Genomic DNA, 23,115 nt, shown 5'->3' with positions numbered 1-23,115 from the left:
GAAAACCAGTGAGGATTGTGAGGCACTCCAAAGGGATCTGTCAAAGTTGGGCGAGTGGGCGTCAACATGGCAAATGGGGTTCAATGTGGCCAAGTGCAAGGTGATGCACATTGGAGCCAAAAATCCTAACTATAAATACACGTTGATGGGGTCTGAACTGGCAGAGACAGATCAAGAGAGAGATCTTGGAGTTGTAGTAGATAACTCACTGAAAATGTCGAGACAGTGTGTGACTGCAATAAAGAAGGCCAATGCTATGCTGGGGATTATTAGGAAGGGTATTGTAAACAGATCAGCCAATATCATAATGCCGCTATATAAATCAATGGTGCGACCTCATCTGGAATACTGTGTGCAATTCTGGTCACCACACCTTAAAAAGGATATTATAGCTTTGGAAAAAGTGCAGAAAAGAGCAACTCGAATGATAAAAGGGTTGGAACACTTTCCCTATGAGGAACGGTTAAGGCGCTTAGGGCTCTTTAGCTTGGAGAAACGACGACTGAGGGGTGACATGATTGAGGTTTATAAGATTATGCATGGGAAAGAGCAGGTAGAGAAAGAGGTACTTTTCTTCCTTTCTCACAATACAAGAACTCGTGGGCACTCCATGAAATTGCTGAGCGGTCGGGTTAGAACGGATAGAAGGAAGTACTTCTTCACCCAAAGAGTGATTAACACTTGGAATTCACTGCCACAGGAAGTGGTGGCAGCTACAAGCATGGACGGCTTCAAAAGGGAATTAGATAAGCATATGGAGCAGAGGTCCATCAGTGGCTATTAGCCACAAGGTATAGATAGGGACTCTGGGGCAAGTGATGCTCTGTCATCTTGGTGCTTGGGGGGGGGTCAACAGTGGGAGGGCTTCTAATGTCCTGGCCCCACTGGTGGACCTCCTGAGGGCCCCTGGTATTTCTGGCCACTGTGTGATACAGAGTGTTGGACTGGATGGGCCTTTGGCCTGATCCAACATTGACATCTCTTATGTTCTTATGTCCTTATGTCTCACGAAAAACTACAGTCCCAAGTCTTCTCTGGAGGTGGAGGGAAATAGAAGCCAAGACTGTTCTAACAGTTGAAAACTCTTCCAATGTATTTGGTAGCTGGAATCAGTTTTGATAATCTCCCTTTTCTCTGTGGCTTTACCTTCTCCTGTTTTCCGCAACCATTTGCCATGGCTTTGGGCAAGTTGTGAGGGCCGAACTAAAAAAATTACCATTTTGAAGCTGCTGCATGTGAATTGGCTGAGTGCATAATAGTGCCCTAGTGGTCTTGCACATGCACTGAAATGAATGTATGCTGGAGGTAAGTTACATCCAGTCCATACACAGAGATTTAATATCTAGAGACCCAAGGAAGGGAAGTAAATCCTGAAGACTGACAATTCTAACAGATATGCAGTAACAACATTGCACCAAGCCCATCCCTTCTCCTAAAGGTAAAAATAGAGATGATGAGTTATCCGTGTCAGAAAATAGGGATTGTCACTGGACAATGGAGACAGCAGAGTATATCCTGCAAGATATCAACAGGCAGCCTAATACAAGGACATTGTCAGAACGGTGGGTAACTGGCAGTGGAGGAAGAACCAAATAGGCACATAGTTCAGCACCTTGAAAACTTTTTTTTTTTTTTGCTGTCAAGTTGCGACCAACTTATGGCAACACCACAAGTTTTTCAAAGCAAAGAGATGCTCAGAGGTGGTTTGCCATTGCTTGACTCTGCGTAGCAGCCCTGGGCTTCCTTGGAAGTCTCCCATCCAAATACTAACCAAGGCCGATCCTGCTTGGCTTGCAAGACCTGCTGAGATTGGGCTAGCCTGGGCCACCTAGGCCAGGTAGAAACAAATGTCTTCTCTTTTTTTTAAAGCCTAGTCTCTACAAAACTGAAAAGGGGAGGGGGCTCACTCCTCCCCAAGACTAGCAGAATAACTTATGCTAAATAAGCCATCTTGAGTTTGCAAAGATAAAGTAGAGTTGTTGTTGTTGTTGTTCAGTCACACAGTCGAGTCCGACTCTTCGTGATCCCATAGACCACATCGCGCCAGGCCCTCCTGTCTTACGCCGTCCTCCGGAGTTTGCTTAATTTCATGTTTGTTGCTGTCTAACCATCTCATCCTTTGCTGTCCCCTTCTTTTGTGACCTTCAATCTTTCCCAGCATCAGGGTCTTCTTCTCTAGCGAGGGCACCCTGTGGTTGCCAAAGCATTTGAGCTTCAGCTTCAGTAATCTAGCCTTCCAGGGAACAGTCAGGATTGATTTCCTTTAGGATTGACTGATTTGATCGCCTTTCGGTCCAAGGGACTCTCAAGCACCATAATTCGAAAGCATCTATTCTTTGGTGCTTGGCCTTCCTTATGGTCCAGCTCTCACAGCCAAAGTGGAGTAGAAACATTTTAAATCAATATATTTTATTAAAAAATAAACAAGCACATATGTTTTATCTTAATTTATGTAATTTTGGTTGCAAAATTAAGTTTTCCTTGGCATGGGATTTGGGGTTTACTGTTCCAGAAAATACTGAGTACATTTTTATTTATTTATTTATTTTTTTTTCGTACTTATACCCCGCCCTCCCCAATGGGCTCAGGGCGGCTCACAGAGGCAAGAACAGCTTGCCATGATAAAACAATATATACAAAACAATTTAAAACATATATTACATATTAAAATCTAATAACAAAGTGCTCAGTGCCATTCATAATCTAAAAAATGGCGGATCGAATGTCCAAAATCCCACGAAGACGGCAGAAGGATTCTTCCATAATAGATGTTTAATCGGGACCTCAGGGCGGTGGTGGTATAGTAGGGGCGGCGGCTCCTACTCGAAAGCCTGGCGGAAGAGCTCCGTCTTGCAGGCCCTGCGGAACTGCATAAGATCCCGCAGGGCCCTGATCTCCTCCGGGAGCTCATTCCACCAGGTAGGAGCCGCCATCGAAAAGGCCCTGGTCCTTGTGGCGGCTAGTTTGACATCCTTAGGGCCCAGGATGACTAATAAATTTTGGGCCCCTGACCGTAGTGCTCTTGGGGGAACATATGGGGAAAGGCGGTCCTTCAGGTAGGTTGGACCCTGGCCATGTAGGGTTTTATAGGTAATGACCAGCACTTTGAAGCGAATCCGGTATGCTATTGGCAACCAGTGCAGCGCTATCAGCGCAGGCCGCACATGGTCCCTTCTAGAGAGACCCATTAACAGCCTGGCCGCAGCATTCTGCACCAGTTGCAGCTTCCGGATTTGCGACAGAGGCAGCCCCATGTAGAGAGCGTTACAGTAGTCTAGCCTCGAGGTGACTGTCGCGTGGATCACTGTGGCCAGGTCATCACGGTCAAGGTAGGGGACCAACTGCCGTGCCCGCCTAAGATGGAAAAAGGCGGACTTGACAGTGGCTGCCACCTGGGCCTCCATTGTTAGGGTGGAGTCCAGAAGCACCCCCAAGCTCCGAACCCCAGAAGCTGGCACCAAAGGTACCCCATCCAAGGTCGGGAGAGGGAGCCCTAACCCCGTCCCACTCCGACTCAGGCCCAGGACCTCTGTCTTCGTCGGGTTTAGTTTCAGTCGGCTCAGCCGGAGCCAACCAGCCACAGCTTCTAATGCCCGATGAAGGTCATCGAGACTCGAGTTCAACCGGCCACCCAGCATCAGATAGAGCTGGGTGTCATCTGCATACTGATGACACCCAAGCCCATAACTCCGGGCAATCTGGGCAAGGGGGCGCATATAGATATTAAATAGCATCGGGGACAACACTGCTCCCTGCGGCACCCCACACTCAAGGGGATACCTATGGGAGCGCCGGTCCCCGAGAACCAGCCTTTGTCCCCGACCTTGCAGGAAAGAGGCAAACCATTGAAGGGCAAGCCCCTGAATCCCCACGTTGGCGAGGCGGTGGGTCAGCAGCTGGTGGTCGATCGTGTCGAACGCAGCCGACAGGTCTAACAACACCAGTGCCGCCACACCACCTCGATCCAGATGCCTTCGGAGATTGTCAGTCAGGGCGACCAAAGCTGTCTCAATCCCGTGGCCCGGGCGGAAACTGGACTGGAAGGGATCTAAGACTGAAGCATCCTCCAGAAAGCCCTGTAACTGTAACGCCACCGCCCTCTCTATAAGTTTGCCCAAATAGGGCAAATTGGACACCGGCCGATAGTTCGCCAATTCGGCCGGGTCCAGAGATGGTTTTTTTAAGAGGGGGCGGACCATCGCGTCCTTGAGCGCATTCGGGAACCGTCCCTCCGAGAGGGACGTGTTGATAATATCCCATTTTTAATACCTCTTTACCTATACAAGTTCAGCCCTGGCTTGCCTCCCCTCTGGAATTGTCCTTTGGTGCGACTGGCATTTTGGTGTTCAGTAAAGGAACACACACAAAACGTGGGATAGAGCAGAAAACATACATGCAGTGCAGAAGTAGGAAGCATTGAGTCTTGCTAGGAACTGCCTATATATTGATCTGTGTATAAATTGCATTTCTAAACCGACAGTGAGTCCCAAGATTAATACTTCTCTACCTGGAATACAGGGAGAGAAAGCAGAAAGCAGAAGGTGTAAAGGATATTTTAGTTGGCCTAATTCAAACCAGTAGCCATTGTTAGTCTGTAACAGTGGAACCTCCCATGTCACCTTAAGAGTAATTTATTGGGAAGAAGCCACAAAGTTCAATGAAGTAGGCCCGTGTTTCCAAAAGCTCATGCTCCAAAAAAATTCATCTTGCAGTCTTATAGTTAACTCAGAGCTAAATCCCACTGGCTTTAACAGGAATTACTGTCCACTAAAAGATTTTAGGATTATAGCTTTCCAGATGACGCATAGAATCAAAGAATCATAAAGTTGGAAAGGACCTCCAGGGCCATCTAGTCCAACCCCCTGCAAAATACAGGAAATTCACAAATACTTTCCCCACACACACCCAGTGACCCCTTGTTTCATGCCCAGAAGAGGACAAAAAACCCTACAGGATCCGTGGCCAAACTGGCCTGGAGAAAAATGGCTTCCTGACCCCAAAGTGGTGATTTCCCTGGGCGTGTAAGAAAGGGCCACAAGACCTAAGCACTGATGAAACCCTTCCTGCCCTCCCGTGATCTGCCTCAGTTCACAGAATCAGCAGTGCTGTCCAATGGCCATCTAGCCTTTGTTTGAAAACCTCCAAAGAAGGAGAGCCCACCAACTCCCTAGGAAGCCTGTTTCACTGAGGAACTGCTCTGTCAGGAAGTTCTTCCTAATGTTTAGCCGAAAACTCTTCTGATTTAATTTCAACCCATTGGTTCTGGTCTGACCTTCTGGGGCAACAGAAAACAACTCCGCACAGGTCTGTTTGTCCTCTTCTAGGAAGGGGGAAGCATAGACATATAGGTCCGGGTTTTAACATGATGCAAACCTCTCTCCTGAGGGACTTTGCACTCACATGGTGTCTCATTCAAACTCAGACGCTACCTGTGCAAAGTAGCTGGGCAGGATGAGTAGCTGTTTTTTGTAGCAGCCCATTTTAAATGAGCGGCTGTGCCAGAGCAAAGTCCCATGAGAGAGTAATTTTGCCTGGCCAGCATAATAAGAGCCAGCGTGGTGTAGTGGTTAAAGTAAGACAGTAAGCGATCACACTGAAAAAAATCAAAAAGCAAAGCTGTGCAAACTGAGGGACGCTAATAGTAGCTGAAGTTAATATATTAACATATAAACAAAGTGTTACATAGATGCAAATTACAAAATTGCCACTTACAAAACACCATAATACAAAAATAGTACATAGATGCTATCAAGCGCAGGTAATTCAAGTAGGTAGGTAGTCAGGTAAGTTGAACAAAGGTTCTGGATATTAATTACTTCGTTTCAAAAATCTTCAGTCAAGACTTATCACAGGCATAATTTCCAACAAAGCCAGGATATATACATCTCGGAATAGCATCCCTTAGAGGAATATACAGTTTCTATGAATGGGCAACCAGTCACCAACTTCACAAACTTGAGAAAGGAATATTGCCAAGGATTCTAGCTGTTGGTCTTGTTGATATATTAGCTTTAGCTACTATTAGTGTCCCTTATTTTGCACAGCTTTGCTTTGTGTAGTTTCCCAGACTAAGATCTGGGAAACCCAGGTTCAAATCCCCACTCATGCCATGGGAGCCTGATGGGTGACCTTGGGCCAGTCACACACTCTCAGCCTAACTTACCTCACAGGGTTCTGATGAAGATAAAACAAGAGCAGAGCAGAATGCTGTCAGCTGCTTTGGGTCTCCATTGGGGAGAAAGGCAGGAGACAAAATAAATACATAAAGTTAAAAGCAAGCCCACGAGACGCTTCTGAAGACATTGACGTGACCATGACAGAACCATCACCAGCTGGTACTCAGCACCTTTGGGGAGGCATCGTCTGAATGTGAAAATGACATTTGCGGTGGCAAGTGCAGAGGATGGTCTGTTCTGATTGCAAGAGAAGCACTGCACCCGAGGATCCCAACACCAGCATTAAATGACATCTTGCCCCCTTTCTTCTCCGAGCAGGTGTCCGTCTTTGTGCCTGGGCGGAATCGTGGCTGCTTTGCTGATGCTCAGGAAGAGCTCCTCAGATTTCAATAGAGCTACTTCGAGGCAATAGTGAAAACAAAAGCAAGTATGGTGAGGCATTGGTGTTTAGCACACGGAGAGCGCCTGGAGCACATGCTTCTCTGTCATAGCACAGCAGGAAACTCAAATGGGAATTGATGTAGCCCCTGAAGGTCTGGCAGCATGGAACATCCCTGCTTGAAGAGCTGGCATTGAATACAATGCGTGTAAGGAGGGAAATTCTGCACAAGCATGGAAAGTGAAACGTCAGAGTTGATGGGAGTGGATCAGAACCTCTACTACTCTCGAACTCTTAACTAGCCAGTCTCTTGAAGCCTTATCGGCTAAAACTGTGAGGGAGAGAAATGACTGTTTCAAAATACAGATATATAACCTGTTGCCAGAACGGGCAAGTGGCAATTGTTCATGCTGCGGCTCTGGTGAATCCACTCGAAATCTTTCAACAGAAGATAGAGCAGCAATATATGCCATTAAAGGTTTATTGATTGATTGATTGATTGATTGATAGAGCAGCAGGGTTCTGAGCAGGGTTCCCTCTAAGCTGAGTTAGTGTGAGCTAGCTCACAGTTTTTTAGCCTCCGGCTCACACATTTTTGTCTTAGCTCAGGAAGGAGGGCTCCAGAGCAGACTAACTTATGCAGTAGCCAAATCACTCACTCACAACCTTAATAGCAGTAGCTCACAAAGTAGAATTTCTGCTCACAAGACTCCACAGCTTAGAGGGAGCATTGGTTTTGAGCTGTAATTTCGCTGTGAGGTGAAACCGTCAGACCAATACTCCAATGATGTTTTTAACACAGACCTAATCTTCAGTTAGGAGCTGCGGTGGCTCAAGTGGTTAAGATGCTGAACTGCAGGCTGTGGAAGGTCGGTAGTTCAGCAGTTCAAGACCCGGGTTGCCGCATGACGGAGTGAGCTCCCGTCTCTAGTTCCAGCTCCTGCCAACCTAGCAGTTCGAAAGCAAGAAATTGCAAGTAGATAAATAGGTACCCCTTCGGTGGGAAGGTAATAGCATTCCGTGCACCTAGTTATGCCGGCCACATGACCACGGAAACATCTTTGGACAGCGCTGGCTCTTCGGCTTTGAAACGGAGATGAGCACCGCAACCCTAGAGTCGGATTCAACTGGCTTTCAAGCAAGGGAACCTTTACCTTTTTAATCTTCAGATGCATACCTTATATTTTGCAAGTGGTCACTAGGCTTCAGTGGCCACAAATAAGCAATATATTAAAGAGATGTGCCCTGTGAAATTTCACGAGTTCCCCCCCCCAAGCTTCTAATATCCTATAGAATTCCTGAGGTGTTTCTTCAGGGTCTGGAGGGAAAGCCACCACACTCACTTCAAGTTTCCCATGAAATATGATGGCAATCCAGTGATGTGTGCAACCTCACTGAGAAATTACCCAGGAATATTGGGAAAGCTTCCCTCAGAAATTTAATCTGAAGAAATGCAAAATTTACATCGTTTGACAAAGAATCTAGTGACAAGCTGGTGATGTGCAGAACACCCTATGGACAATTTTTCTATTCTTATCAACCCCACTCTAATTTTCCTCCAAATTCATTCCTCAGAATTCAACACATGTTCAGTCATGCAATCAGTTCTGAGGAAAGATTACAGAAGAAAAGAATTCTGAGGAAAGGAAAAGTTGTCAGAGGAAGAACCTGAAAATTCATTCACCTTTTACTTTGTGTGGCACTTCAAATCTCTCATTATCTTCCCACCTTACTCCAAAAACATATCATTAACTATTTAAAGCACTGAATGAAGCACGGGTTATCTAAACATCAGATTTTCTAGTTTTATTAAAAATTCACAATTTTTAATCCAACTGTTTCCCCCCCCCTTTCATACAGTGAATGGTCTATTATGCGCTGGAGGTCACACAAGCTTGGGTTTATTTGAACAATAAAAGACATATGAGAAATTTAATATATAAAGAAAAAAAGTAGCAGCTGCTCACTGCATATTTAACCATAAAATTTAAATATTTTGGACTTTTTCTTCTTTTAAAGACACAAAAATAAAACCTGTGTGGGTCTATATAAGTCATTTTAACAATTCAATGAATGTTGAACAGGACTAAACGTTAGCAAAGATGTTAAAATTTTCTTTTTATCCCATCAGTCTTGTAACACTTTGTTTAAAATGGTTTCCTGGGCTATGGGTGTTAAAACCCCAAAGAGTATTTGTGCTATAGAATTGTTTTATTTGGCAATTGTCTGGTTTTATTTTATTCTTTGCCTTCTGTAAACAACCACCTTTACAAACTAGCACAGTGAAATACAAGCCCTGTAATGTCTTAAAACATCTACAGAAACAAAAAAAGGAAAAAAAGGAAAAAATGAACTATTTTGGTTGATTGCTCAAAATACTTTGCTTTTGAACAAGAGGTTCTAAAACAGGATTTTTTTAGTAAAATGTTGCACTCCTGAATTTAACATTCGACGTAAACAGTTGACTGTTTTTTTTCTAGTTCCATAGAGTCTTTATTTATTTTTTGTTTGTTTAGCTTTTATTTTTTTGTGAAGGTAGAATACTTTGCTGTTTGTTTCTTTCAAGTCATTTTTACTTAGAAGCCTACTAGAAGACTTCTGGGTTTTTGAGGATTATTGGTGTGTGTCATTTGGAGAAGGTAGAAGAGTTGATACTGAGGGCTTACATTTAAATATTTGCTATTTTGGCCAAAAAACAAAATCCAAACTATAAAATAAAATACATTTCATTTGCCCCACCTGACATCTCTGAAGCTTAAAAAGTCTGTCATTGCAGTTCTAAATTGAAATTTCTGAGGCAAAATTAACATACCGAGAATGCCAAAACCGTCTTTAAAAAACAAAACAAAAACGAACACTAGAATTCCTTTAAGCCTTTCCTTGTTGTCTTTGACCTTTCTTTTATTTAATGTTTGTTTCCTTTTTCTGTCTGAGAAAAGTTTCTAAGGATTTCAGTTCCTAAAGTTATCATCTAGCGAACATGATACCCAGCATAAGCCATCCGTTATATAGGGCAGTACTGAAATAAATCCGCTTCATAGTGTCTTTTTCACTTGGTACAAAAAGAGATTTCTTTTTTAATCTGTTTTCCTGTCGATTCTATGTTGTGAAGATTGTCCCCTAGTCTATAGCAAAATTTCCCTTGGCGTTGTTCTGGATTCAGTTCATTCCCAAGGGTTAAAAACAAAACAAAACAAAAACCCTGCAAACCCAGAAGACAACACTATATAGATACAGATAGATACCTATATCTATAAATACATTGTCTTAGGGCAGGAAAAATGTTCTATTGAATTCATTTCTGTACACCACAAATATAAGCAGAATTTGGTGCCGACTGGACCAGTCCTTGCATTTAAAGCTACCATACAGCTGCCTCGTTCATTTCGGGCGGATGTGACAAATGGTTGCCATAATTAGCACCACCGTTGACAGATATTGAGGAAAATGGCGGACTTGGGCCAAAAACTTCCGCTGACATGGAGTGCAATGAGCCGGGAAGGTTGGGCTCTGGACTGGGAGAGTCTCCGGGCGGGTGGGACATGATATCTGTGAAACGCTGAGCTTCACTGGAAGGATGGTGTCCAGGTAAGGGGTGGTCCATCCCCCCAAGCGGTGTTCCTGATGGCCCGGAGGAAGGTACAAATGGGAGATCAACAGGCGTCTGAGCTTGAGAGGAAGGAGGTCCTTGTGGGAAAAAATCGTAGTTGCTTCCGGGTCCGTAGTATTCACTCTGATAATCTGGTGGACAGAAAAAGAAAGACTGAGGTACATGCGGAAGGAACAAGTGCTGAAGAAGCAACAGGAATTTGTGAGTAATGCCCTATAGCCTGCATGCACAACCGATGGCCTACACTAAGCCCATTTGTGGGCTAACCTCCTTCAGGCTACATCAATGTTCCCTCTAAGCTGTGGAGTCTTGTGAGCAAAAATTCTACTTTGTGAGCTACCGGCATTAAAGTTGTGAGCAAGCGATTTAGCTACTGCATAAATGAGTTTGCCCTGGAGCCATCCTTCCTGGGCTAAGACAAAAATGTGCCCTGGAGCCATCCTTCCTGGGCTAAGACAAAAATGTGCGAGCCAGAGGCTAAAAAACTGAGCTAGCTCACACCAACTCAGCTTAGAGGGAACAGTGGGCTACATTGTCAAATGACTCCAGGAAATTCTGGGCATTAGTGTCAGATAAACATAAAAAGAAGAGTGCCCAAATAAATGCCATCACCCCAGTTCACTGGTATGACTATTTTCTGAAGCTGTTCTATGATAATAGCATAACTGCCACTAATCCCATTAACTATATGGCATCAGAATTAGATGATATTCCCCAATGGCCTCCAGTGAGACCAGAGGAGGTTATTCCATTTATTGAACAGCTAAAGCCAAGAAAAGTCCTTGGCCCAGATGCAATTCCACCTGAAATAGTTAAAATAAATCCAGACTGGTGGGCCACTTTCTTGGCAGATTTTTTTTTACCATAGTCAATAGAACGGGAATAATGCCAGAGTCTTGGACAGATGCAATACTGGTTCCCATCTTTAAAAAGGGTAATTGTCAGTTACCATCCAATTACCGTCCGATAAGTGCGCGGACTCTCTGTTATAGGGAAACTTTATGCTAGACGACTGGTTAACAAACTTGGATCTTGGATGTTAGAACAAGGAATTCTGGGTCAAGAAGAAATAGGTTTTTGTAAAGGGGAATCCACCCTAAATCACTGTATGACTCTTATGCACCTAAGCCCATTCGCAACCCCTCAGGCTACCAAGGCCTCTGGGCTTTGCTTCCTGACCAGGACTGCAAAAACGGGGGTGGGGGATGCCAACCAGTGGGCCAGCTGCTATACACAGCAGTTGTTTGGCTTGAAGGATCACGAGCGGGGGAGGAACAATCACATGGGGATCTGTGAAAAACAAAGTGCAGAGCATGTGCAGTGCAGAAACCTAGAGACTGAGCAGATGTGGGCGGGTCCAGAAAATAGCTCACTAGGAGCACTTCCACATGGACCTTTCACTTCGCCTTGCCTCCCAAACAGGTGCCTCCTCCCCCTCTGGATCAGCCACACAACATTGGCACAGAATTGTGTGCCTTCGGAGATTTTTACTGCTTCACGGCAATCTTTCCCGAACCTGCTTTGATACAATCTCTCCAGAAAGATTGTAACAAAAGCAGGCTTGCCCACTGTGTGTGTGTGGGGGGGAAGGTGTTGATTTTCAGACACACCCCCCCATCGGCAGCATTTTCCCTCAGTATCCTTTCGCACCCATCGTTCCCCGCTTCCGTGCGCAGTGGGCTTTTTGACAGTTTTTACAAACATTGGTGATTTGGCCTCTGCATCCATCACAGCAAGGAATGCAAAATGAAGAATTATCACCATAGAGATGTAGCCTAGATGGTCCAAGGTAAAAATATAAATCAGCAACATGGGGGGGGGTCATAATATTGGTCTACCTTATGGGTTTGTTGTGAAGATTTAACTGAGATGAATGTATGCAAATCATTTCGAACTCTTAAAAAATCCATCACTATATAAACACCAAGTTTTATTACAACAACACATTGCGTATATCAGATGGAGATCGATCAAGACGGGTAGCTGTGTTAGTCTGTCTGTAGCAGTAGAAAAAAGCAAGAGTCCAGCAGCACCTTAACGTAATATGTGGCAGGGTGTGAGCTTTCACGGATCACTGTTCACTGAAGAAGTGTGCAGTGACTCACAAAAGCTCCTCTCCTGCCACAAATTTTGTTAGTCTTTACAGTGCTCCTGGACTCTTGCTCTTTTCTTCTTATATCAGGTCGTTTCACATTATTGGAAATAATAACACAGCAACAAATCTTGCATTACCACCTTCATTTTGCCCAAACGACTCCCGTATCCACCCATCCCTATCTGCCAAGGACAGTCCCTATTTCCTGGGCCCCATCTCTGCTAAATTGCTGTCCCTATTTTTGTCTTTCAGGTATGCCTAGTTGAAATGTTGTTAGTGTGAATCATGAGTAGTGGTGTAGTGGTTAAGTGCGCAGACTCTAATCTGGGAGAACCGGGTTTGATTCCCCACTCCTCCACTTGCACCTGCTGGATGACCTTGGGCAAGTTATAGTTCTGTCAGAGCTGTCCTTGAAAAAGGAGCAGCTTCTGTCAAGAGCTCTCTCAGCCCCGCCTACCTCACAGGGTGTCTGTTGTGGGGAGGGGAAGGGAAAGGAGTTTGTAAGCTGCTCTGAGACTCCTTTGGGTAGTGAAGGGCAGGGTATAAATCCAATCTCCTCCTCCTCCTCCTCTTCTTCTTCTGCCAAGGTCCGGCTCCCCCTCCCCAGGGGTCTCTCAAAGACAAATGTCCATGTGTTAGTGGCAGAGAGGGATGCAACTTCTCTGTCATTCACAAACACATAAAATGTGCATGCATGAACACTAAAGCCATACCATAATAGGCAGGCTCCCAGTTTCCCCAGCTGCTGAGCCTCACTTTTAAACAGCATACCTTCGGGACCGTCTCTTCCCATATATGCCCCGGAGAGCCTTGTGCTCCACTGAGCAACACCCTGGCCTGAAGAACGTCCACTTAGCCTCAACTAGGGCCAGGGCCTTCTTTGCCCTGGCCCCCGCCCGGTGGAACATGCTCCCAATTGAGATCAGGGCCCTGCAGGACTTCCTACAATTCCACAGGGCCTGTAAAGCGGAGCTGTTCCGCCAGGCCTTTGGTTGAGGCAGCGGGTGTTTTTACCATCTCGGCATCCCCTGCCCACAGTAGGCCCACCGGTGCCTGCGATCCTACTAACACCCGGCAGGGAGTGTGCTAGGCGGCTCTGGGCTGATGTTATTTATTGCTGCCATCCTGTTTTTATTTAATTGGTTTTTAATCGTATAGGTATTGTTTTATCTCTGTGGTGAGCTGTCCTGAGCCCATCATAGGATAGGGCAGGATATAAATGCAATCAATCAATCAATTAAATATTTTCCTAGCATATTATTAACAAATACTGTCTTGGCTTTTAAATCAATGCAAGACAGGGTACCGTGGCTTTCTTTGCCCGGCCCCCCGCCTGGTGGAACATGCTCCCAATTGAGATCAAGGTCCTGCAGGACTTCCTACAATTCCACAGGGCCTGTAAAGCGGAGCTGTTCCGCCAGGCCTTTGGTTGAGGCAGCGGGTGTTTTTACCATCTCGGCATCCCCTGCCCACAGTAGGCCCACCGGTGCCTGCGATCCTACTAACACCCGGCAGGGAGTGTATTAGGCTGCTCTGGGCTGATGTTATTTATTGCTGCCATCCTGTTTTTATTTAATTGGTTTTTAATCGTATAGGTATTGTTTTATCTCTGTGGTGAGCTGTCCTGAGCCCATCATAGGATAGGGCAGGATATAAATGCAATCAATCAATCAATTAAATATTTTCCTAGCATATTATTAACAAATACTGTCTTGGCTTTTAAATCAATGCAAGACAGGGTACTGGGAAAGTCTGCAGTTGTGGGGAGGGCAGTGATTCTTGGTGTGAGCACAGGAGTGTTTTATGGCTCTGTGAAATGTCAGAAGGAACAGCCCCTCCTCCTCCATCACCCTAGCTGGCCTTCTCTGAGTCGGGGGAAGGACCAAGGTGATTCCCTAAATTGCAGAATTTATGCATGCCTCCTCAAGAGGAGATCTTGTCATTCCGGTCTCTACACTCCTCCAAAATAGAATTCTGCCCCTTCCGCCTCCTGCCTCCCTGCAGAGTCACGCAAGCTGAGCCAACACAGAATTCCATTTTGCGCGTAACAGACAGGACGTGGGAAGCTCTCTTCCTGTTTGACTTGCTTCCCCACGCCCCAGCCAAATCCAAAGCCTCTCTCACCATGGCAAGCCAGCCCTTCGACAGGCCTGGGAAGGCACGGGGAGGCCTTTAAATGCCTCCCTGATCTTTCCAGCCCCCCGCCCGCCCACCCGCCTCGGAGTTGCCGGGGAAGGCAGCGTTTGGGGAGGGGAGGGGCCTCGGCAAGGTTTTAGTTCTCTTGTTTGGAAATCCATTTCAGTGCCAGAAGATCTCCAGGCACCCCCTGGGTGATGGTGACCCGAGGGGGAGACCTGTGCATACCACCTCGGATGCCAATCTCCAGGTGTGTTGTTTTGGGAAATTATTTGTGCTTGACAAACAGCCCCCCCCCAAAAAAAAAACATTATCAAATGAAAAACAAAGTTTGCCCAGAGTTTCCATTTGGACCTTTAAATCTACTGCTGTTGGCCATTCTCTCTCCCCTGTCGTCCTCATCATTTTGATTTGTATCCCGCCCTCCCTGCCGAGGCAGACTCAGGGCGGCTTACATAAAATATATTGAACAACTAAAACACAAAATTCAATAGAACCCCAACAAAAGGATTATAAAACGTAGCATAAAGTGCTAGTGCAAATTCATAACCAGTGGCAGGCATTAGCAGCGTCCAACATTAACCCATAATCAGCTAACATCAGAGTCTGGACAGTGATGTTGATACTGACTCATTGGTATTGGGGCCAGGGCCTTGATTTATTGATGGCGGCTCCCTCATCAAAGGCCTAGTGGAAGAGCTCCGTCTTGCAGGCCCTGCGGAATTGTAAAAGGTCCCGCAAGGGCCTGATGTCATCTGGGAGCTCATTCCACCAGCGTGGAGCCGCCACTGAAAAGGCCCTGGCCCTCGTCACAGCCAGCCTGGCTTCTCTAGGACCCAGGAGGGTCAGACAATTTTGGGTCCCCAATCGAGGTGCTCTCTGGGGAACACGTGGCGAAAGGTGGTTCCTTAGGGCTACTAACTCCGGCTTCGGAAATTCCTGGAGATGTTGGGTAGACCTTGGGGAGGGGAGGAGGGAGTTCAGCGGGGGATGTGATTCCACAGAATCCGCCCACTGGAGCCACCATTTTATTCTGGAGGAACTGGTCTCATCAGCTGTAATTTTGGGAGATCTCTTGACCCCACCTGCCGATTGGCAGCCCTGCCCCCAGCACATGCCAAACCGCAGGCAAACTGATCCGATCGGGCAGGAAAGGCTCGGGGGAGATGCCGCGGGCTCCATTGCCCTGGACAGGCCTGCCAGTTCTGGGTTGGAAAACGCCTACAGATTTGGGGGTGGACTTTGGGGAGGGCAGGCTGCAGGGAGGGGCCCCAATGGGATAGAATGCCAGGCCGCCCACCCTCCAAAGCAGCCCCTGTCTCCAGGGGAACAGATTGCCGTAGTCTGGAGATCGGCTGTAATTGCTGGAGGTCTCCAGGGCCCACCTGGAGGGTGGCAACCCTATGTTAACCCAGAGGAATCTCCGTGGGCAACCTGGCAAACCTCGCCATGATATCAGAAGCAGCCTGTGCCCACACAGATGCATATACCAACTCCCTGTTCCCTCCTGCTTTACCCCTTTCCCAGTAAACCCTCTCGGGTTAGAGTGGCTGTTAGGACTGTGGTATTTGCTTAAGCATTATCAGGGCTTTTTTTGTAGAAAAAGCCCAGAACGAACTCATTAGCATAATAGGCCACACCCAATGGCAGATACTCATTAGCATATTAGGCCATACCCCTGACAGTGCAGCTCATTCGCATATTAGGCCACACCCATGCCTTCCCTTGGCTTGCTCGGGCACCCTGCGGCTGCGGGGAGCCCGGGCAAGCCGGCCCTCGGAGGGGAGGGGAGGCGAGGCAGTGGCTTGCCTGGGCGCCCCAGGAGCAGGGGGGCCCCTGGTCCGCCTGCCTTGGAGTCGCCGAGAGGGTCACTCTCCAGGCCTTCCCTCTGTCGCCATGCACGCAGACGTTTTGGCTGTTGTGCGCATGGCCAACTCTGAAGCTAGCTGGAACTCCGTTCCTGTGCGTTCCTGCCCAAAAATAGCCCTGACTGCATTATTATTATCATAAGAATATAAGAGATGCCAATGTTGGATCAGGCCAAAGGCCCATCCAGTCCAACACTCTGTCACACAGTGGCCAAAAATACCAGGTACCATCAGGAGGTCCACCAGTAGGGCCAGGACATTAGAAGCCCTCCCACTGTTGGCCCCCCCCCAAGCACCAAGAAGACAGAGCATCACTTGCCCAAGAGCCCTTATCTATACCTTGTGGCTAATAGCCACTGATGGACCTCTGCTCCATATGCCTATCCAATTCCCTCTTGAAGCCGTCCATGCTTGTAGCCTCCACCACCTCCTGTGGCAGTGAATTCCATGTGTTAATCACTCTTTGGGTGAAGAAGGACTTCCTTTTATTCATGGAGTGCCCACGAGTTCTTGTGTTGTGAGAAAGTATCCATAAATACTGCTAATTAATACAGGTTAAATTAACCTTAAAATGTGGGTAGGGATAGAGTTTGAAACGACTGCTTGACTCCTGGTTTGAAACCTGGAAAGCCACCATTCTGGCATCTAATGGTTTTCTTCTCATGGCCCAAAGCAATTTCTGAAATCACAGCTTCGTAGCTACCTTATTGCTTCCTTAGCCAAGTATCTAGGTATGTAGCTGAAAAATGGCTGGCTATGCCTTTACGATGGGATGAGGGGAGGGTCAAAGGCACCCCCCCATCATTCCATTATGTATTATCTCCCACCCCTCCCCACTAAATCAGGCCCCTTGTCATATTCCATCAGTGCAGGTAGTTCTGTCAATAGCCCCTAGAAACTACAGGGACCTCAGTGGGGTCCGGTTCCAGTGAGCCCACCCTCCAAAGCATCCGTTTTCTCCAGGGGGACCGATCCCTGTAGTCTGGAGATGGGCTGTCATTCCAGGGGATCCCACCCAGGTCCCACCTGGAGGCTGGCACGCCTACCAGTAGTTGTTTGTTTTGCTGGTTAGGAACCTCAGCGAACAGGGCCAGTGTCATTCTCTTCACTGTTCGTTTTGTTTTGATGTCTCCTCTCCTCTTTTGAGATCTGCTTTCAGCTTTAGGCAAAGCAGATTAATTAAAAAACCAAATGGAAACAGGTATGCCACTTCTTCGACTTCCCAACGTCTCCGTATTTGCCTTTGCGTTCAGCAAAGAGGTTTGGGGAACGGGAAGCCCTCAGGCATCAGACAAGGCCAAGAGAACCTGATGATGACAATGATCATAATGAATAGTTTGTTTTTTTTAAAAAAAAACTCTCTTGTGGTTAGGGCTGCCAACTCCTGTCTGGGAAATTCCTGGAGATTTATGGTGGAGCCTGGAAAGGGTGGGGGTTGGGGAGGGGAGGGACCTCAGTGGGGTATAATGCCCATAGAGACCACCCTGCAGGCATTTTCTCCAGGGGGGAATTGCTCTCTGTAGTCCGGAGATCAGGTGTAATTCCTGGAGATCTCCAAGCCTCACCTGGAGGCCAGCCATCCTACCTGTAGGCCATAACACACCAGAACCCCACACTGAGCCCTCACCCACATCCAGCACTGCACCCTTTAAAGCAGGGGTGTCAAACATGTGGCCCCAGGGGCCGGATGAGGCCCCCGCAGGGCTTCTATCAGGCCCTCAGTGGAACTGGCTGTCTTCTGCTGCTTCTTCTAGCTCTGCTGCTGCTGCATTGTTGTAGGTTTGCAGATACACACCTGAACAGCACACTCAAGATTGCAACAGCACAGACATTTTGATGCAATAATTCAGACCAAAAGGCGTCTCTTTCTTTCCCACCAAACCATCCCCCTCAATAATGCCTCTTTGGTGACGCCCTGGGCTGGCCCCTTCATCCTCATTCTCAACAAAAAGCAGCCCTATTGCACACCAATTGCACGGGCCAACACTATTCCCTTCCTTTCCCACCTTCCCTCCCCGCAGTTTAGGGCCAGTTCATACATGCAGGATGAAGTGGCCCAGACCGAAGGTGCTAGACTGGGCTGCCTGACTTGAGACTTTTTCAAAGACACTGGAATTTGAAAAATACACTGTATTTGAAAAAGTGCGCCTTGCACATGAAAGCTCACACCTTGAATAAACCTTTGTTGGTCTTAAAGGTGCCCCGCTGGACTCTAAATTTGTTCTACTGCTTCAGGCCAACACGGCTGACCACCTGGATCTATGGTCTTATATAGTCTTTTTAAAAGATCCCCACAGAGAACTAGCACAATAAGACTGTGGGGCCCCACTCCCCTTTGCTTTATTTCCCATGCTGCTTTTCTAGATGCAGGAAGCATTTAAGAGAGGTGAGTGTTCCAAAAGGCAATCTCCCACAATCCCCCACCAGCAATCCCTTCTTTGTCTCAGGTCTCTGCCAATTCATACCCCTCGCCTACATAAACTCTGTAAGCTTCTCTGGACAGAGACCTGCTTGGTGCTTTGGGGCTTGTGTCTCTCCGGAAAACACTCAATCTTTCATTAATACTTGTAGACCAAAAGGTCACAAGTGAACAGGGAAAATTATGTTGATATACAGGCAATGTAAGAAACTTAAGTATACAATGGGCAACATGAGTATACATTCCTTAACATTAAGAAGTGATGCCCTTAAGTGCCCTAGACAGAAATTTTGCAACTGCAAGAGTCACATTTGGATTGATATCTGCTAGTAACTTAGCTACAGCCTCTTGGTTTGTAACAAAACTCCATTTTTGGATATGGGTTGTGATCCATTGTATTTATTGCAATCAATCAATAAATTGTATTTATTGCAATCAATAAGGAAGTGCCAGATAGTGTCTAAATCACCGGGTTTGCAGACCCATAGCTGCTCAGAGAAAGGGATTCCTAGAAACCTGCCTGCTCGTTCCCCTAGAGGCAGGGCATTGGGGCTGGAAAGCGCTATTTACAACGGCCTTACTATATATGAAGTGACCCCAAATGGCTCGCCCTGCCTTCTTTCCATTATGGAGCAAGCAATTAATGTCAACCAATCCTGTGCCATGAGATCAATACAGTTTATTGGATTTCCTACATCTTCCAGCCCTTTGTTTGCTCTACATACTTCCCCCCCCCCTTCTCTCCTTCCTAGAATATTCAAGGCTAGGGTTGCTAGCTCCGGGTTGGGAAATTCCTGGAGATTTGAGGGGGTGGATCTGGGAGAGGGCGGGGCTTGAAGGGAGGGGCCTCGGCATGGTCCAGTGCCATAGAGAGTCCACCTTCCAAAGCAGCCATTTTCTCCAGGGGAGCTGATCTATGTTGCTTGCAGTGTTCCCTCTAAGCTGAGTTAGTGTGAGCTAGTTCACAGTTTTCTAGCCTTTGGCTCACAGATTTTTGTCTCAGCTTGGGAAGGATGTGGCTCCAGAGCAAACTAATTCATGCAGTGGCCAAATCGCTTGCTCACAACTTTAATGCCAGTAGCTCACAAAGTAGAATTTTTGCTCACAAGACTCCACAGCTTAGAGGGAACATTGGTTGCTTGGAGATCTCCAGCCACTGCCTGAAGGTTGGCAACCCCATTTAAGGCCACATCCCCTTTTATCAACTCTCATGCTCTCTCTCTAACAGAAAAGGTAAAAGGTAAAGGTCCCCCTTGCTCGAAAGCCAGTCGAATGCGACTCTAGGGGGCGGTGCTCACCTCGGTTTCTAAGCCGAAGAGCCAACACTGTCTGAAGACATTTCCGTGGTCATGTGGCCGGCATGACTAAACACCAAGGTGCACGGAATGCTGTGACCCTCCCACCGAAGGGGTACCTATTTATCTACTTGCAATTTCTTGCTTTCGAACTGCTAGGTTGGCAGGAGCTGGGGCCAGAGATGGGAGCTCACTCCATCATGCAGCACACTCGGGTCTCGAACTGCTGAACTACAGACCTTCTGGTCTGCAACTCAGTGTCTTAACCTCTGAGCCACCGCAGCCCTCTCTTTAACAGAGGATATACCCATCATACAGAATGGTGGTAGACCAGGGATTCTTGATTGCACCCCTTCAGTTTGCAGATAGGAAAAAAGGTCATTTTAAAAATGCCTCCTTAAAACAGAAAGAACCCAGTTCCTTTCATGTAGTAAACTAGCACTTTCCGGTGGAGTGGGGGTCCGCTTTGGAACAGATGTCTCCCATGCATGGTTGGTTTCTTTAAAATATGGAGCAACATTACAAAATATCTTCCACCGGCAACCTTAAAGTGGTATCCCAGAATTCCACCTCCTCCAACCACCACCTTATTCTGCATAAAATGGTTCATGTGACGCAAGGAGGGGGCAGGGTGCTACCACTGCAGATGTGTGGGGGGGTGCCATTTTCAGCAGACCCTCTTCCTGGCAAGTAGAAAAGTGACTTCGCTCAAACCCAGCTTGTGCTCTGCTGCGCTAGTTAGCTACTAGCTGGGATTTGTGTTTTACACCCAGGGGAGAATTTGGAAATGCTGCCTCCCATCTGGAGTCTGAAGTGAGGCAGTCCTGTCCATCACCTGCGCCCCCCCCCCCTTCCACTGCATGCACAGCTCAGGCTGTTTTAGAGAGCCATCCTACACGGGTCCGCTCATGTCTCTTCCATGGGGCTCCCTCCTAGGAAAGTGTTTCCAGGATTACACTGTCAGTCATCCAATTTGAAACCTCAAGGAATTCCATAGGTGTGGGTGGTGCTCAGATCCTACCCTGTAGTCCAGAGCAATGCTCCCTCTAAGCTGTGGAGTCTTGTGAGCAAGAATTCTGCTTTGTGAGCTCCTGGCATCAAAGCTGTGAGCAAGCTATTGGGCTCCTGCATAAATCAGTTTGCTCTGGAGCCATCCTTCCTGAGCGAAGGCAAAAATGTGTGAGCTGGAGGCTAAGAAACTGTGAGCTAGCTCACACTAACTCAGCTTAGAGGGAACGCTGGTCCAGAGGTGTCGAATTTGTTTGTTATAAGGGCCGGATCTGACATAAATGTCACTTTGTCAGGCCAGGTCATATGTGCCATAAATCATAATGCCGGGTACCGGGGATAGAAACTGTATAAAGAACAGCAGCTGGTAAGCTCCGAATTGGTGTGTCATCACTGCTGGGCCCCACGGGATGGGAGAGAGGGGCTAAGGAAAACCCAAGTGGGCAGACTGGAGAGCCAGCGGTGCAGCACTGGGCAGATGCTCCCACACTGCTTGACTGCTATAGGTGAGGTTATTCTGCCATGCTGAAGCCACAATCTGAGTGGCTTCACCCACTCCCCCTCCCAAGCAGTCTCCTGTTCCCTCCCTTGCACTAGTTGCTTGCAGGCCGCATAAGAGCCCTGGACGGGCCGGTTCCAGCCCCCGGGCCTTATGATTGACAGCCCTGCTGTAGTCTCTGAAGTGATTCATGAACAGTTAGCAGCACCTGTTCATTTATGAGTCACAAACATGCGTTCATCTGGCAGAGTTTCTGCCCATCGTCTTATCCTGGGGACCAGGTCCCCAGGTAGCTCTGGAGGGTGCACAGCAATTTTGCAAAAGCTAAGGAGGGCTGGGTTTGGGTTTGGCCACTGCCTGCAGGCGAAAACACCTTGAGCTCCGTACAGGTGAAATATGAGTGCCCTGAATAAATGAATGCCGTCAGTCTCTTGATCTGAAGCATGGGTTTGAAAGTGCCGGCGAGCGCTGTTTCCCCCTCCTTGCTAGGGCAATTTGTGTTCCAACTGACTGCGGCCCAGGGAACTGATCATTGTCCCGCTTTCCAGTCCAAAATTGGATCCCAAATCAGCTTTAAAAACTCCTACCAAAGTCCTGACCTGGATAGCCCAGGGAAGCCCGATCTCATCAGATCTTGGAAGCTAAGCAGGGTTGACTGTGGTTAGTACTTAGACGGGAGACTTCCTTGGAATACCAGCAGTAGTGAGGACAGAGGCAAGCTTTATTCAACCACCTCTCTGAATATTCTCCAGGCCCCCAGCAGGGGTCAGTCACCAGACCTCAATGTGACTTCCAGGTGTGCGCAAACACACACACAAACACAAAATACCAAACCCCCCCAAAAAAATAACTCCTACCAATGATGTTCATTACAAAAGCTGGAGGTGGATCCTGACCTGATCGAGGGGTGCTGAGCCGCTACCTGCCATGCCATCGATAGCCCAGTAGAGGCCATTGGGGCCAAGGCTATCAGCCAAAGGGCCACGGAAGAACAGCATCACTACCTCCCAAACCCAAGCAGTGTGGTGTCAGGATTGTTAATGTTGTGTCGCTGAGTACGTGACCGCCCTGCGGAAGGCAGCCTGGCCCTGCAACTTCGCCAACCTTGAAGAAGCGTTACTTGACTGTCTTGTATGCGGCCTTCGCGACGAGAGGCTTCAACAACGCCTGTTCGCAAAAACTGCAATCACCTACGAAGTGGCTTACGCGGAGGCTGTCACCGCCGAAGCGGCCGAGAGGTCGACGCGAGAGGTCCGTCAGCGCCATGTCGAGGCCGGGAACGACCAGGTTGTACACCACCAATCGACCAGCAGTTCTGAGGGAGAGACAGAGGACGTCCATCGCACACAAGCGACGCATCAGAAGCGGACCCCATGAAACCTGCACCACAGCGCACTTGCGCTGGCTATGGTGGCAGTCACAAGCGAGACCTCTGTTGGGCGCGAGATTTCGTCTGTCGTGCCTGCGGGAAACGAGGTCATCTGGCCAGGGTCTGCCGGGCCAAGAAGAAATCGCCACCACCATCTCCTACTACAGGGCCTAAGGTTCGAGGCACCGAAAGCACAAGGCCCACCGACTGCCACCGGACCGACTCCTGCAGCTGTACCGCTACCGTTCTGAACACCGGAGC

General features: G+C 47.6%; 1 protein-coding gene across 1 annotated transcript in view; it reads right to left on the bottom strand.

Moving 5' to 3' along the window:
- AATF (apoptosis antagonizing transcription factor) overlaps positions 1 to 22,826 on the bottom strand; it is a 154,044-nt gene extending 131,218 nt beyond the window's left edge. The window contains exon 1 of the mRNA XM_015420509.1: positions 22,676 to 22,826. Coding sequence (XP_015275995.1) covers positions 22,676 to 22,826 — 151 coding nt within the window. The remainder of the gene's footprint in view (positions 1 to 22,675) is intronic.
- Between the last annotated feature and the right edge of the window lie 289 nt (positions 22,827 to 23,115).

Source organism: Gekko japonicus, unplaced genomic scaffold, assembly GCF_001447785.1.
Source record: "Gekko japonicus isolate JY-2015 unplaced genomic scaffold, Gekko_japonicus_V1.1 scaffold534, whole genome shotgun sequence".
Classification (NCBI taxonomy): domain Eukaryota; kingdom Metazoa; phylum Chordata; class Lepidosauria; order Squamata; family Gekkonidae; genus Gekko; species Gekko japonicus.
This window is presented reverse-complemented; position numbering and strand designations above follow the sequence as displayed.